Raw genomic sequence first — 18066 nt, 5'->3', positions numbered from 1 at the left:
CTGCCTTCAGTGTGGGTCCCTGGGTTGGGAAGATCCCTTGAAGGAAGGCATGGCAACCCACTCCAGTATTCTTGCCTGGAGAATCCCATGGACAGAGGAACCTGGCTCAAAGAGTCAGACACGACTGAGCAACTAAGCACATTCCAGGTTCTTTAATGATTCTCTATGTCTAAAATTCTTCAGTGGGCTATGTGACATTGCCCATGGTACGGCCTCTATCCACCCCATTTTTCATGGATGACTTTGGGTTTTGTACCTTTATACGGTAAAGGGCTTCCTTGGTGTCTCAGTGGTAGAGAATCCGCCTTCTAATGCAGGAGACAGAGGTTTGATCCCTGGGTCAGGAAGACCCCCTGGAGAAAGAAATGGCAACCCACCCCAGGATTCTTGCCTGGGAAATCCCATGGACAGAGGAGCCTGGTGGGCTATAGCCCATGGGGTTGCATAGAGTCAGATGCAACTGAGTGACTAAACAACAACGGTATGGGAATGCTCTTTTCCATTCATGTTTTGTGGACTGTCAGAGAAGTAAACGATGTCTCCATAGGGCATCAAAGAATTATTCCATGACAGTCAACATTATTCAGCAAGGATTCAGCTAGTATTTACTGAATGTCTTTCTGTGTGTCAGGCGCTAGAGAGACAGAAGACTGTTCTAGCAGAGAGAAAAGGATATCATTCGAGCAGTACACAACAGGTATAGGCTCTCCCCCCTCAGCTCTCCCTAGAATTTGCACTGTTACAAAATGATATGAAATGAAAACAAGTACAAGAAGCCTTTAGTACCAGGACGGCAAATGGTAAGGACTCATTAAATGTTAGATTTTGTTATTATTCTTGTTACTGAAATAACACAAAATGCTCATTTAGGTGACCTTCAAATAAAATGCTTCTTAAAAGGACAGACCAAAATATGAAATTTAAAGAGTACAAACAGAATATACAGTAAAATTCTGCTTAAACACCTTATGTATTATAAAATGCAACTAGACAGTTTAATAAACAAAATTGTGCAAATTACTGAAAATAAGTGCTTTGTCATATAGCCATGGTTCTTTATGGTATGGGAAAAAAAAAAAAGGAATCTATAATATTCTACAAGATTTTAGTTAACCATCACTGAAATCACTAGTTTCATTCTCATTACAAATTTTTGTTTGGCAAACAGACTCACAGACACAGAAAACAAACTTATGGTAACCAGAGGGGAAAGGTGGGGTGGGGGATGAATTAGGAGTTCATGATTAACAGATGCATACTATTATATATAAAATAGATAGACAAGGACCTACTGTGTAGCATAGGGAACTATATTCAATATCTTGTAATAATCTATAATGGAAAATAATCTGAAAAAGAATACACACACACACACACATATTATTGAATCACTCTGCTGTATATCTAAAACTACATAACATTGTCAATCAGCTATATTTCAATAACAAACTGAAAATAAAATATGGACAAGGTGAGTTTATTCTAGAACTTCAAGGACGGTTTAATTTTGAAAAATCTATCAATGTTAATTCAACACATCAACAGAAAAATATGCTTATCTCAACAGATACAGAAAAAGCATTTAGCAAAAACCTAGTATCCATGATGATAAAAGCTTTTCATCAACTTGGGATAAAAGGAAACTAACTCAACTCTTCAAAAGCCTCCCAGGAATCTCTATACTTAATGATGATGAATTGGGAACATTCTTTTGAAAGCCGGGAACAAGATACAGATACCCATTCTTACTGTTGCTATTCCACCCATTCCTGGAGGCTTAGCATTAAAAAAATAAAAAGCAGAGGTAGAAGGATTGGAAAATTTTTTAAAGTTACTATTTATTTTTTAAAAATGTGTTTTTCTACATAGAAAATACAGGATGATCTACAGACTAACTACTGCATCTTTTTAAAAAGTTCAGCAAGACTGCATGAGTGCTAAGTTGCTTCAGTTGTGTCCAACTCTGTGTGACCCTGAGGACTGTAGCCCCTCAGGCTCCTCTGTCCACGGGATTCTCCAGGCAGGAATACTCGAGTGGGTAGCCGTTCCCTTCTCCAGGGGATCCTCTGACCCAGGGATCGAACTTGTCCCTCTTAAGTCTCCTGCATTGGTAGGCAGATTCTTTACCACTAGCGCCAACAAGATTTCTTGATGCTATTTGCCTCTATACACATCAGACAGACCCAATAACAAATCAATCTTTAAAATCCCACTCTACAAGATACTTAGAAATAAATCTAATAAGAAATAATGTAAAGTTTTTATAGAGAAAATTATAAAAACTTACTGAAGGACTACGAAGGTCTAAATAAACAGAGCTATCCCAAAGTTCAGCAAGGAAAGAATCAATGTCCTGAAGGTGTCAACTTTCCGCTTATGAATGTATAAACTCAATGCAATTTCAATCAAAATTACACTAGGGATTTGGGCGGAGTTTGAAAGCCTGACTCTAAAATTCTCACAAAAGAGTAAAAAAGAGATGGGAAGTATCAAGATGATTTTGAAACAGAAGAATATCTCCTAGCAAAAATCAAGATTTATAGAAATTAAAACCATGTGGGAGTACTCCCATGGAAGAATCTAGAGAGTCCAGAAATTGGCCCATAACTCATAAGAGCAGGGAATATAATCCAGGAAAAGAATGGCACTGTAATACATGGGCTGAATTCTATGCCCATGACAATCCTGTGCGGGAAATGACTAGCACCCTACCCCACACTGTTGCCAAAAGTTAACCCCGGATAGATAGATATGACATTGGGGTATTGAAAAATTTCATAAATAAGATTAAAATGTATAAAATAGGTTTAGCTACATTAATATGTCTAAATTCTAGAAAACAAAAGCACTTATCAAAATTAAAGACAAGTCACAGACAGATTGCAAGAAGGTATTTGCAAACCTCATAACCACTAAAGAATTTGCATCTAGAATATAAAAGAGCTATAAATTAGTAAGAAAAAACCTTACAACTTATTTAAGATAGGTGGGAGTCCTGAACAGAAGAAATCTAAATAGCTAATAACCATATAAGAAGACATTTAAGATACTGAAACTCACTCTTACTTCTAGAAATGCAAATTAAAATATGAGATGCTATTTAACAACCAATGTGATTGGCCAATGTTTTAAAAACCACATTATCTACTATTGACAAAAGATTAGGAACTCTCCAATACTGCTGATATATGAGTTTAAATTAGTACACTTTAAAAAACAATTGGGCAATGCATATAAAGTTGAAACTGCTGCTGCTGCTTCTAAGTCGCTTCAGTCGTGTCCAACTCTGTGCGACCCCATAGACAGCAGCCCACTAGGCTCTGCCATCCCTGGGATTCTCCAGGCAAGAACACTGGAGCAGGTTGCCATTTCCTTCTCCAATGCATGAAAGTGAAAAGTGAAAGTGAAGTCGCTCAGTTGTGTCCAACTCTTAGCAACCCCATGGACTGCAGCCCATCAGGCTCCTCCATCCATGGGATTTTCCAGGCAAGAGTACTGGAGTGGGGTGCCATTGCCTTCTCCGATAAAGCTGAAAAGATGTTTACAATTAATATGCAGCAATGTCACTGCTGAATATACACTACAGAAACTTCCGTACTTGCACAAGGAGACGTGTGCACCATTGTGTGAAAAAAATGAGAAATGGAAAACCACTTACACAGCCACCCAAGGAGGAATGGCTGCATCAGGGCTGATCTTCAGCTGACCCTCCTCCTGCCTCACTCCCTTCCTCCTTCTCTTCCTCCTTCCTTCCCATGTTCTCAAACTAGGGCCACACAGATTGCTGGAGCTGGTGCTTATTCTGATCTGTCACGGCCAAAGAATTATTCACTGTCAAATATTTTGAATGCCCGCTCTGGGATAAATTGTGATTTATTCAGTCAATGGAATTTTATTCCACAGCTAGAATGAATGTCTTATGTGTCTTCATATGTGTAAAGAGCAAAAACATAATACTGAATGAAAAGCAAAGCTGTAGAAAGATATCATTCATGCTAAAAAAAAACCAAAACAAAACATAAAACTACTCCTGGTTAAGCAGTATTAAGTTTTACATAATTATGTGGGTAAATATATGACAATACAGTGGGATCGACATTATACCAAACACTACTAAAGTACTGACTTTAGAATGGTGGACGCCACAGGATGAAAGGAGGAGAGGGATGGGGGAGAAACACTGAAGGAGCTTCTCTATCGATATTCTATTTATTAAAACAAAAAAAGGCAAACATGCCAACTATTAACATTTAATAAGTGTGGATGTGGTGCACACAATAGCTGTAGCTGCCTGTTTATCTGTTTAACATTTATGTATATCTGAAATACATTATAATTATTATTTTCCCAAGTTTAAGAGGTTCTGTTATCAAAATATTGAAAGATTTCATTGTATGGAATCAAATCAACTGAGTACAGTTGCAATTCCCTTAAAATAAGCAAGCATGAAAAATTAATGTTTGTAAAAACGACCAATTAGGGGCATATTAATCACATTAAAAATGCATTCATTATATAATTCACAAAACAGAACATCTTTTGCAATCAAAATTGCTCAATTTATAATAACATGATTTGCATTTAACTTTTCTAAAATATTCCTACTTTATAAATCAAAGTACACCTGCTAATTCAGCTTTCCTGTGCATCTTTCAGAGAGATTTGTCTGAGGATAATTTTAGATGAGAATTAAAGCTGCTAGTTTATAAAGGCTCCCCCTCCACCCCGCCTCAAGGGAAGAAAACCTCACCGAATGGTCATAATCAATAAGATGATCATACATGGTCTTCCCCAGAATTCACATCATAATTTATTCTTCAAATCAATCACTGGACTCTAAGTGGTACTGTAAACACCTTGAGAAGAGAACTTTTTAACCTAAGTTTTGCTTTTAACGTGAGTTAACCGGAAGGTACACTCCATTTACCCACAGGGTAGCACTGAGGTCCGCGTGCCAGTGTCCGCCAGAGCCTGTGTGACTTCGCCCCATCTCGCCTTTGCTTTCCTCCTCCTCCAGTTTCCTCTGAGCCTCTTCCTTGTCCTTGGCTCGCTTAAGACAGTAAGCTTTCTCCTGCTCTCTGATTCGTTGTTCAACTACTGGGAGGTTCTGTAGTGCCTGAATCCTTTCTGACCGCTCAATTTCTTTACCATCCAACCACTGGAACAACAACAACAACAAAAACCAGCCAACACAGTGCATTTATCCCAAGGTTGCAATTTGAATCAGCCCCAAGAGGACTTTACTTGCAAGACTAGAAATAATAAATAATACACCTTAGTGATACGGAATTGAAAGCAAAGTAATTAGTGGGAAATATAATCAGTGTTTTACTTCACACAATTAATACCGTTTACAAAGCATCTTTACTGGTAATAACAATAAGTAGGTCTTCTGTGGAAACTGATTATTAATGACAAGCTCTCAAAATATATTAATTTTATAACTGCTCATTGTGTTAAGAATTTCAATATCTCAGGTGAAGTCCCAAATGCTCTCTATGAGAAGGGGCCTTGTATATTACACAAAACTGAGCTCTAATGCAAATGGGCAAGGAACCAACCCACATCTTGATCTACAACTGTAGCCTTCAGAACAATGAGATAAATTCCTGATGTTCAGGAATGTTACAAACAGCTACCCTGTTTGTAGAACTTTGTCATCATAGCCCTAGGAAATACGACATCTGTTAGGACAACTCTTGTCAAAGTAGGTAACAAGCTTTCAACGAAATGGTATGTACTGATGAATCTATTTGCAGTGAAGGAATGGAGACACAGATGTACAGAATGTACTTGTGGACACGCTGGGGGAAGGCAAGGGTGGGATGGACTGAGAGGGTAGCATTGAAATATATACACCACGGTGTATACAGACAGCCAGTGGGGAGCTGCAGACAGCACAGGGCACTCAGCTCAGTGCTCCGTGATGACCTAGAGGAGTGGGAAGGGATGGGGCGGGGAGGCCCACGGGGGTGGGGATATGCCTGATTATGACTGATTCACGGTGTTGTAGGGCAGAAAGGAACACAACATTGTTGTGTTTTTAATTGGGGGAAAAGCAATTTTCCCTCAATTAAAAAAAAAAAAAGATTCTGAAGTTTATCAGCCTATTTTTAAATACTAGTAAACACATTTATGAGTACCATTTTCCAAAGAGAGGCTGTTGCCTGTTGCAGCAGCTGAATCACACAGTCTTTCTGGGAGGAAAGACTTGACCTGAGACCTGTACATTAACCCAGAGAGAAGCAGGGAGTGTGGCTATTGTAGAATGGTGGGCGCTTAGGCTCAAATCCCACTGAGGCCACTTGTCAGGTGTGTCCCCTTAAACAAGGAGCCCCAGCTTTCCAAGGCCAGGCTTCCTCATCTCAGGATGCTTCTAATCACCTCCCTGCAAGGGTCCAGGAGCATCAGAAATGCTGTGTGCCAAGCCCCTGGAACAGCCCTGACCCATGATTCAGGCTCCTGTCTGGTGGCTCACACACTCCTAGCCTGACACTGCGGGGCTGACCAGGCCCAGCTGGAACGGCCCCACACCCTTCCTGGGAGAGGGCGCATAGCATCCCTGTCTCTAAAATTCTGCTTCTCATCAGTTCATTTTTTCAGGAAGTGCTTGTACAATGATAACTGGCCTGGACGATGTCTGAGCTACTATATCACTCATTCTAAATATATGTTCTAGATTCAATTATCTGAGTTGCTTATTCTTTTAATCAAAGACATTTTACATTAGGGAAAAAAAATGCGTTCTATTAATCCAGCAATTTTGCCTACACAGAAAGATAGCAGTCTAAACACAAATGTCCTCTGAGGATGGACGACAAGGCCTGGGAGAAAGCCAGGGTCTCCACAAGTTCTCTGCAGAGGCAAAATGCTGCTCCCACTGCTGGGGGCGTGGGTCACCGAGAGGATGCGACTGCTGGCCTGCGAGCTGGACCTGGACGATCACAGGCTCCTCACCCTCCCCTGTCCTGCAAGGTATGCTCTGCCCATCGTTCCCACACTAGGAGCTGTTCCAGGGGCGCAGCCTTGAGAGCGGAAGGTTCTGTTGAGACCCTCTGGACTGAACCCAGTGAAGGCCTCTCTACAAACCTGTGAGAGTCTAGCTGGCAGGTGCAGAGCCCTACTCATCTTGTTGCCCAGAACAAGCTTGGTAAGGAAGCTTCCTTGCTTATTAGACCCACCACCTGCCAGTCTGTCTCCGGAGAGGCTGCCCCTTTCTCCAGCCTCTCCTTGCCCTCTGCATACAGAGGCCAGTTCCACACTTCACCGGAGAAGTCGAGAGGTTTCAGACCAACACATGCAGGTCAGGAGCTCTTGGAGTTATAACACATAAACATTAATACTATTACTTAAATGTTCTCGGGTGTAGGATTTCTGTAGAAACTGTGTTGTTTCCTGGTTTGCAAAATTATCAGATATGGGGAGATGCGGCAGAAGAAATTCACACACCAAGTAGCAGTTCTTGAATGAGGTCCCTGGACCAGTGGCATCAGAGTCACCTGAGAGCCTGTTCTGAATGCAAACTCTTGGGTGCCCATCAGACCCACCAAATGGGGTACTTCGGCAGGGGGACGGCGGGGACAGGGGAGCAGTGAACACAAAACCTGTCTAAGTATTCCAAAGTATATGAGAGCTTGAGAATTAACATAGGGAGTGAGTTAATAAAAAGCAATAGTGTAAAAAAAAAAAAAAAAAAGGCACAGGAGTTTAAGAGTATGAACTCACTCAGATGTGTCCAGTTCTATGCGACCACATGGACTGTAGCCCACCCAGGCCCCTCTGTCCATGGGATTCTCCAGGCAAGAATACTGGAGTGGGTTGCCATTTCCTCCTCCAGGGGATCTTCCTGACCCAGGGATGGAGCCCATGTAGCCACCTCAAAAGCCCTGAGCTTTTGGTGAGCTCTTAGTGATAATGGACGCCCTCTATAACAATGACTTGAACTCATCAAGAAAGTTCAATTCAACTCTGTGCATTCTGAATGAGAAAGGAGAAAAATATGCCCATTTATTTTTCCAAACTTTATTAGAGTTATTAAAAAAACTTTTAAAGTTCAGTGAGCCAAAGAATTCATTTTGATTTTTCTGGAATGTTCCATTCTCTAAAACAACACATTCTCTGAAAATGCTGGGAATAAATCAGGAATCACTGTGTAGCTTCTTGTTTTCATTTTTTATGAGAATTTCATATCATGGAGATAAAGCATACCTTTAGCTGCTGAAGAGTTGCCACCACGAACTGTCTGTAGCCGTCAAAGTCAGCACAGGGGTTTCCCATGAGGAAGAGCTCCTTCAGGTGGATGTTGCCTTGAAGGGTTTTAACACTGCTCAGCTCTCCGATGAAATTCACCGTCAAGTCAAGCTTTGTCAGCCCTTCACAGCCTGGTAGGAGAAAGGAAAAGAAAACAAAGCCCGAAAAATCACCCAGATACTAAAACGTGTACAGTAGCACATCACAGAAGTAACAGCTGCAGGTATTTGAAGTCTGTTCACTAACTGCACTGCTGACCAAGGATGGGGTGGGGAGGGAGGTGGGAGGGAGTTCAAGAGGGAGGGGACATATGCATGACTGTGGCTGATTCATGCTGATGTACGGCAAAAACTATCACAATGTTGTAAAGTAATTATCCTCCAATTAAAATAAATAAAATTGTTTAATGTTAAAGAAAAAAAAGGCTTAGTCTTGATTCACTTTTCTGTGTCTCCCTTTACTTTCAATCCCTGAGTCCCTCAGGTCGAAGGAAATCCTCTTCCCGCCCACATCTGCAAACTCTGGGCTGTTGACATTTGGATTCAGTTACTAACTGGGGTGAAGAAGGTCAGGTATAAGCTGCTGCTGGGGTGGGTGCTGCATCAGAACAAACGTCCCTTTAAAGAAGGCACTGGAATCTGCCCCCTGAGAATTTTACCAGGTACAGTGGTTAGGACTCATCTCAACACAAAGGGTGATGGCAAGAATTCCCCCAAACAGAAGGCATTTCATAAAATCAAGCCTCAGAATTCATCTTTATAAAGTCACCAAAGAGACGCAATGGCTCCAAGATCACCAAGCACTGAACCGAAGGTGTGAACAAATGTAACAAGTGTGGTCCTCAGAGGGATGACAGGAAAAAGGATGAGTCACTGAGCAGACTCTGTAGTAAATGGGACCCACAGATAGCCAGATGATATAGAAATTTGAATCAATTTCAAGTTTGAATTGACTCCTCTCATCTGAATTCCATGAGCACTTGGTAGTTAGGAGTGGAGACCTTGGAATTCAACAGACCTGAGTTCAAGTGCTAACTCTGACACATCCTTGCTGTGTGATTTTGCAAAAGTCACAAGCCTCAGTCTTCTCATCTGCAATTACAATAGTATTGGTACCCGATTCAGAGATGCTTGTGAAGACAATAAAAGATGATTCATGTGAAGTACTTAGCACAGTGCCTGCCACTTAGGAAGCTTTGATAACCATGAGCTAGGATGAGAACTGGAGAAGGCGATGGCACCCCACTCCAGTACTCTTGCCTGGAAAATCCCATGGATGGAGGAGCCTGGTGGGCTGTAGTCCATGGGGTTGTGAAGAGTCGGGCATGACTGAGCGACTTCACTTTCATGCACTGGAGAAGGAAATGGCAACCCACTCTAGTGTTCTTGCCTGGAGAATCTCAGGGACAGGGGAGCCTGGTGGGCTGCCGTCTATGGGGTCGCAAAGAGTTGGACTGAAGCGACTTAGCAGCAGCAGCAGCAGGATGAGAACCAGCCCAGTTATCACCTGCCTGGTTCTCACGTGGCTTCTTAGCACACGTGCCTACAGTTTCCGTGGGCAGTGAGTTTACCATTCCTCACTACCAGCCAAAGAAGAGCTGACCTCGTTTCTACGGCGGCCCTGTGGGAGAGGTTCACATAAGGCTGTCTCCCCAAGCGACCAGCTCACAGGTGCTGGATTAATATGGCAGATTTGGTAGGCATCAATATCTAGAGAACCATCGCCAGCTGACAACCCAGTTCTATCTTGCTCTGTGCTCATTTCTTCAAACTTCTACATACTCCACTTTTCCTACAGGCTTCCTGATTATACACTGCTTTTCTGTCATCATTTTGTGGCTATAAAACTTAGGGTAAACTTCAGTTCTTGATATCTTATATTAACTTCACCAATATGAACCAGCTTGGTTCTGAATTCAATCAGAATTCAGATTGGTTCAGAGCTCTGCAATCGTGTCGCTGATGGCAAGGTGCTTCTCATTTCTAAAGGCTGTATGATGGAGCCAATCCCACTGAATGACAGTGTTCTCACCCTCTTATTGATCTTAGCACCTGTCTCCACCTTGTCTAGAATCCCACGTGTCCCTCCTCTCTGCTGCTGCTGCTGCTGCTGCTGCTAAGTCGCTTCAGTCGTGTCCAACTCTGTGCGACCCCGTAGATGGCAGCCAACCAGGCTCCCCCGTCCCTGGGATTCTCCAGGCAGGAACACTGGAGTGGGTTGCCATTTCCTTCTCCAATGCATGAAAGTGAAAAGTGAAAGGGAAGTCACTCAGTTGTGTCCGACCCTTCGCAACCCCATGGACTGCAGCCTACCAGGCTCCTCTGTCCATGGGATTTTCCAGGCAAGAGTACTGGAATGGGGTGCCATCACCTTCTCCGTCCCTCCTCTCTAGTCATACCCAAAACCAGTCTCTTCCAAATAAGTTAGTTCTAACTTAGCGCTTCCAGATATAGATTCTTACCCTCTATTCATCCATCCATCTATTCAGAAGTTACTGGGTACCTATGTATAAGTTGCTGACCCAGGTCTTCAGGATAAAGTGATAAAAATACCCATGGTATTTCACTTTAAACTTATGTACAGTGTGGAATAAAGAAGAAAATTGCAGAAAAAAAATTTTAATGTGCAAAGGCACCAAGAAGTGAATCTAGAGAGGAAGGCAGAACTCAGAGGTAGGCAATGCCTGCTGAGACATCGCAAGCCACCTTGACTCTACGTTCACTGGTTCTTCTATCTCAATCCCCGTGGGCTCTGCCCACAGTAGCTGGCTTCCACCTCCAACATTCTACTATTCTAGTAGACTTGCTCCTCTAAAGGTGACCAAAGACCGTCCCACTGACAGATCTAATAGACCCTCTTCAACACACTATGTCACTCGAAGAGTCTGCTGCATATCATGGGACTGATCATGGACTGTCCCTTATAAATCCTCCAACTGTCTTGAAACAGGGATACTACTTTCTCCTTGTTCTCCTTTATAATGTCGTTTATTCCTCTTGATCTTTTACAGGCTTTTCCACCCCATCAGTGGGGATTTCCATCAATGACCCAATACTCCCCTCTCCTTATGGTCCTGATGACAGTAGTCATGTTCACTGGTTTTACTAACCCCAGATTCTGATGACTCCCAAACAAGAAACCCATATCTGACCATCCAACTGAACATCACACTCCTGTTTCTACATGTCTGCAAGATACTCCACATTCAACATGTCCAGACTGAATTCTCCACATTTTCTCTCACTTTCTACTCCTCAAAACAGCTTTTCTGCCTTCTTTACATCTAGAGTTTATTGATGTCATCACCATTTTGTATTAGACATGATTTGTTTCATTTTGTATCAGACTGTATCACTTTGATACACTGTGATACACTTTGACGTCACTGTGTTGTATTACTGAGGTAAAATATGAATTATTAAAAAGATGAATATCTAAAATACACAAGAACAACTCAACACTCTTATATATTTGAGATTCAGCTACATAGGTGAAGGAAACTCAGTAACTTCTTATCTTCAAAACTGAATTTTAAATATATTGACAAGGTTATCATATACAAATATATATATTTTTTCAGCATTCAACCTATCAATACATAAAATAGGCTCTTAGGTGTTTTTGTTTTTTTTTTCTCTTGATCCAGAATTTCATTGGGGAGGAAAAGGTCCTGGTCAAATACATCAACTGGGAACAGGTAATTTGTACAAAACTGTTCAGAACAGTTCTATTCACAAGAGCAAACATAATTAAAAACACCTCAAGTGCCAAAAAATAAAGTTATTTAAAACACATCAATATACTTGATAATTCAGTCATTAAATCATAATAATGTGAACTCAGCCACTATATGAAGAATGAATATGCAACTAGACAAATAAATATAATTAAGTTTATATCTCTGTGCCTGTAGGTTTGTTTATATTAGCAAAAAGAAAATGTCAGATGGATTTTGTGAAGTGTAAAGGATATATCTGGGGTAGTCTGACTTAAGATACAGGTTGCCTGGTATTTCTTAAGTTTACTTTAGGACACTTGAGAGATATTTTCACTACAGTTTCTTCCATATAATAAAAGACTGACATTTGGAAGACTCCAACAAACTAAAAAATTCAGATAATTTTTGGATTTTGCTGTAATTTTGTAGATGCAGAACCCTCCAAATGTTCATTATGTTTTTCAAAGTGATGAATCTTAATTTTTCTTCTGCTAGGCTTACACATAAGCAATTAAGCCACATCTGCCATTTGAAAGAACAATTCCTGCTGAACTAGCCAGCCAGAGAAAACCTCCTCTTTGGAGTTAGGGTACCCCTGCCTGCAGCTGAATCCCACCCTTTATCCTCTGTGCTGAGAAGATCCAGCTCAGTGGACCACAGGGGTCTGAACGTCGCTGAAACCAACACGGTGATTTCCCAAGGGGGAGAGCTGACCCTCACAGAAGCCCCTCCTGTCTTCCCAGGCTAGGGTGGGTGAGGAGGAGCGATGGGAAAAAATAGGCACTTGATTCTATCCTGGTGAATCCACAATAAGAAAAAAAAGAAAGAGGGATACAGTTACGGTTTGCCATCCAGCAAAACGAACAAACAAAAACCCAGCTTACGTTTAAGATCACACTGAGATTGACTCAAGTAGGTGAGCTGCGTATATACACCCTCCTCTCTACCTCAAACATTTAAATTAAACAAAAAGTACACATTTGCCAGAAGATAAGGCACCCATCCCTGCCTACTGCCCAGCTCCACAGGCAACCCTGAGCCCAGTGCATCTGTATTAGAGCTGGAAGGCAGAGCACCAAACGAGGAAGTGTCCACTGCGGACCAAGCTCCCAAAGCTCCAAGACGATAGTGACAATGCTGCCCTCTAGTGGTCTGTGGCCAACACACACCGCAAAACCCAGAACTCTCCACCTCCTTTCGGATTCTTTGCTAAGTAAAAGAACAAGCCCTGGACAAGTCAACTGAGAGCGAGAGCTTAAATTTTCTCTGACATCATAGACTGACACTTCACTACTACAGAACATAGATATAAGGCAGATTTTGTTATTTCATGTGTTCACATGTGACTATGGTAAGCAGGCTGGAGAGTGGTATCTGAGAGGGAGCAAAGGCCCCATTCCTAAGGCAGAAAGATGCCAGTGATGGAAACAACCATCTCAGCTCCAGCACTGATGATGGTCTGGGGACTTTCTTAGTGATGACGCTGTAGGTTTTGAGGATGAACATTAAAAATGTATAACGAATATTTATGTCTTTATTGATATACAACCTCGAAGGCCACTGAAATACCAATGTCGACACTGTGAGACAAATAGGCTAAAATCCAACATAACCTAAGCAATGTGCTCCTAATTTTAGCTCTTGGCAGATGGGAGGAGAGTGGGGAGAGCAGCTTGCCTGCTCCACGCCCCTGCCCACTCATACCGAGTCCACGTGGTGCTGCCAGCTAGGCAAGAGGCTGGATGTGTAAACACAACCTCACAACTGCAGAGTAAGCCCACACAGGTACCTAATCAACCAAACCCTTTGCGGTTTCAGCAGACACAGAGTGTTACTAGACACTGAGGGGAAAAAAATAACAGCACAAAATAGAAGCCTCCAAAGTAACACAGGAAACCTCCCAGAACATAGAACAACAAGACAACGGGGTTTAAATAAGGAATACAGGTGAAGCGACATGGAAGATGAATCTAGTAAGAGGTTCTACTAGATTAAAGGAGGTTCTAGGGGAGATCAGAGAAAATAGGTGATGGACATGCCTGTTACCTTGATCGTGGTGATGGTTTCACGTGTGTGTGCACAGGTCCAAACTCAACAAACTGTATACATTAAACGTGTGCAGGGTTCTGTACATCAATTAAACCTCAATAAAGTTATTTACACATTGACATAATGACTTCCCTGGTGGCTCAGACGGTAAAGCGTCTGCCTACAATGCAGGAGACCCGGGTTCGATCCCTGGGTGGGGAAGATCCTCTGAAGAAGGAAATGGCAACCCACTCCAGTACTCTTGCCTGGAAAATCCCATGGATGGAGGAGCCTGGTAGGCTACAGTCCATGGGGTCGCAAAGAGTCGGACACGACTGAGCGACTTCACACACAGTTATTTAAGAAGAAAGAACCACTCGGTTCCAAAGAACACCAATGAGAAAGTTGACAAGAAAACCCACAAAATGGGAGAATATATCAACGAATCATTTATCTGATTGGACTCTAGCATTCAAAACATAAAAATAAGTCTTAACAATTCAACAGTCAAACAACAAATAACTTGGTTAGAAAATGGGCAAAGATTTTGAATAAAGATTTCTCCAAGGAAGACACACAAATGGCCAATAAGCACATTTTTTAAAATGCCCAAACTCATTAGTCATTAGGTGAATGCAAATCAGAACCACAATGAGATACCACTCCACACCCACTAGAATGGCTACCACAAAAACAAATAAATAAAAACCGAAAATGACAAGTGTTCATCAGGATGCAGAGAAACTGGAGCCCTCATAAATTGCTAGTGGGAATGGCAAATGGTGTGATTGCTTTGGAAAACATTTGGCAGCTCCTGAAAACAGAATTAAGCACGGAGTTACCATATGACCCAGAAATTCCATTTCCTGGTATACTAAACTAACAGAAAACATATGTTTATGCAGAAACTCGTACATTAATGTTCACAGAGGCTATACTCATAATAACCAAACAGTGGACACAACTCAAATATGCATCAGTTAATGAACAGGGTAAACAAAATGAGGTGTATCCGTATTGGAATATTATTGAATATCATTATCATTATTTGGAATATTATTATCATTATTAGAATATTATTCAGCCCTTAAAAGGATTAAGTACTGATGCATCCTACAACATGGATGGACCCTGGATACATTAGGCTAAGAAGTCAGCAGACCAAATATTGTCCATATATTGTTTGGTTCCACTTACATGACATGATCAGGATGGGAAAATCTATGGAGACAGAAAGCAGATGAGGGGTTGTCAGGGGCTGGGATAGGAAGTGAATGGGTAGTGAATGCTAATGAATATGGGAATTTCTTTGGGGGTGATGAAAATGTTCCAGAATTAGATAGTGATGATGGGTCCACACGGAGAAGGCAATGGCACCCCACTCCAGTACTCTTGCCTGGAAAATCCCATGGATAGAGGAGCCTGGTAGGCTGAAGTTCATGGGGTCGATGAGAGTTGGACACGACTAAGTGACTTCACTTTCACTTTTCACTTTCATGCATTGGAGAAGGAAATGGCAACCCACTCCAGTGTTCCTGCCTGGAGAATCCCAGGGACGGGGGAGCCTGGTGGGCTGCCAGACGTCTATGGGGTCGCACAGAGTCGGACACGACTGAAGCGACTTAGCAGCAGCAGATTGGTCCACAACCTTGCAAATATACTAAAAATCACTGAATCGTGTATTTTCAGACAGTGAATTTTATGTTGTTATTCAGCCACTAAGTCATGTCTGACTCTGTGACCCCATAGACTGTTACATAAATTATGTCTCAATTTCAAAGTACTAAGTGGTCCAAATATCTCCATTTAGAAACATTTACATGATAAATCTGAAGTACATTAGAGAGATTAAATGTAAAGAATAAAATTATTATACTTAGAACTTTTATGGAATATATTTGTATTCAGAAATCATAAACAGGAAAGAAAAAGACTGATAAATTGGAGTATACCCATTTCAAAAATAATACTTCTGAACAATACCAGCATCTTGATTGAAATAAAAGTAGCAGACTCAAGAGAAAAGATTTATAACATATATAACAAGGTATTAACATCTGGAATGTATAAGAGCATGTGAAGAAAAATCAGTAGAAAAAATGGCCAAAAGCTATGAAACAGTTATTCATAGAAGAAAAAATATAAATATTCAATAAACATCTGAAAGGTTATATGGAAGATCAATAATAATAAGTGAGGTACAAATTTTAAAATTTGCTAGAGAACAATGTCTTCTGATCATTAAGAAAAGATTGCTTATAAAAAGCATTAGTGAAGCTGGGGGGAAATGGGTATTCACATTGACCACCAGCACAAGTGGAGATCAATGCAACCTTTTTGGAGAACAATATTTTCCAAAACTATGCATGTTAAAACCAAGGAATTCTATTTCTAAGAATCTACCCTAGAAAAAAATTTACACATGTACACAGAGTGCAATGTAGAAAGATGCTCACTGCAGCCAAGCTGTTAGAGCAAAATGCTGGAACCACCCAAGTGTCCATCTGCAGATCAATGGTTGGATAACTCCGTCTACAATCATTCCATTACCCAGACCTCCCCACCTTTCCCGGATATCAGAAAAACAAGGCAATTTCATGAAAGAAATTCATTTTGAAAACAATATTCATAGTATGATCCCACTGATAGAAAGCAAAATGTAGTAAAATAACCTTCTATACACCAGAGGGTTAATACCACTGACTCGGGGAAGGAAGCTGGGTTAGGAAGGGGCCAAAGCGACTTCCACTTTTGAATTTATGTATCTTATTATCGTCTGACTTTTTCCAACAAGAATAACAAATATAAAACTGAGGTAAAAATGTTAATTTGAAAAGTCTATCTACTGTTTAAGCAATACTGTTTAAGTCTAATTTTAAGTATCAATTTTAATTACTAATACATTATTAGAAGAAAGTTCTTACCTTCCAGATTTTCAATTTTTTCAATGTTGTTTAAAGCTAAATTCAAATATTCAAGTTTCTTGAGTTTGCTAACATTTTCTGAAACATACATATAATGGAATTAGTTAACCTTCGATATAAAAGACATTTTTACATAATCTGTTATGAAAATGACAACAAGAATCTAAGAACCATTGCTATGCTATGCTAAGTCACTTCAGTCGTGTCCAACTCTGTGCGACCCCATAGATGGCAGCCCACCAGGCTCCCCCGTCCCTGGGATTCTCCAGGCAAGAACACTGGATCTGGTTGCCATTTCCTTCTCCAATGCATGAAAGTGAAAAGTGAAAGTGAAGTCACTCAATCGTGTCCGACTCTTAGCGACCCCATGGATTGCAGCCTAACAGGCTCCTCTGTCCATGGGATTTTCCAGGCAAGAGTACTGGAGTGGGGTGCCATTGCCTTCTCCATTATGGTTATCCAAAATCATGTTGCTTTTCCAAACCTGTATCTGTACATCAGACATGGTTGGTTGCCTACTCAGCATCCATTTCTCCCTCTCTTCTTCCTGAGGGAACCCAGTTCTACTCATGTCTCTGCTGCTGCTGCTAAGTCGCTTCAGTCGTGTCCGACTCTGCTCGACCCCATAGACTGCAGCCCACCAGGCCCCCCCGTCCCTGGGATTCTCCAGGCAAGAACACTGGAGTGGGTTGCCATTTTCTTCTCCAATGCATGAAAGTGAAGTCGCTCAGTTGTGTCCGACCCTCAGCGACCCCATGGACTGCAGCCTTCCAGGCTCCTCCATCCATGGGATTCTCCAGGCAAGAGTACTGGAGTGGGGTGCCACTCATGTCTCTACCCAGCCCTAACTCTGGGGTTAGGCTTAACCAAGCAGGCCCAGTGCACGGCAATCCCATGTTCCTTGGTAGTGACAGCTCGGGAGGCCAGGCTTAAGTCAACCTGCCCAGGGCAGTCTCCTGGCAACTGCGGTACAGAAGAGGGCGTGCGCACCCTGTATTCCTGATCAGATGAGAAGGAATGCCTGTATTTCATGCTTGTGAATTGCCTTTCTCTTTTTCCTGTTTGTGTGCTCAGTCGCTCAGTCTTGTCTGACTCTTTGCAACCTTTTGGACTGTAGCCTGCCAGGTTCCTCTGTCCATGGGATTT

At 41.6% G+C, this 18066-nt stretch overlaps 1 protein-coding gene and 1 non-coding gene across 6 annotated transcripts in view; one reads left to right on the top strand and one right to left on the bottom strand.

Moving 5' to 3' along the window:
* The window catches only part of DNAAF11 (dynein axonemal assembly factor 11), a 71060-nt gene that overhangs the window by 33985 nt on the left and 19009 nt on the right, over nucleotides 1-18066 (bottom strand). For 4 of the 5 annotated variants that reach the window (XM_005215336.5, XM_059893283.1, XM_059893284.1 and 1 more), the window contains exons 3-5: nucleotides 16921-16998; nucleotides 8209-8381; nucleotides 4932-5158 (exon numbers count right to left, since the gene is read on the bottom strand). In XM_005215336.5, coding sequence (XP_005215393.1) covers nucleotides 4932-5158; nucleotides 8209-8381; nucleotides 16921-16998 — 478 coding nt within the window. The remainder of the gene's footprint in view (nucleotides 1-4931; nucleotides 5159-8208; nucleotides 8382-16920; nucleotides 16999-18066) is intronic. The other variant, XM_010811936.4, reaches the window with a different exon arrangement.
* On the top strand, nucleotides 14147-14218 carry TRNAC-ACA (transfer RNA cysteine (anticodon ACA)). The gene has a single exon. It is a non-coding gene; the product is annotated as a tRNA-Cys (tRNA).

This window comes from Bos taurus, chromosome 14 (assembly GCF_002263795.3).
Source record: "Bos taurus isolate L1 Dominette 01449 registration number 42190680 breed Hereford chromosome 14, ARS-UCD2.0, whole genome shotgun sequence".
NCBI classification, from domain to species: domain Eukaryota; kingdom Metazoa; phylum Chordata; class Mammalia; order Artiodactyla; family Bovidae; genus Bos; species Bos taurus.
This window is presented reverse-complemented; position numbering and strand designations above follow the sequence as displayed.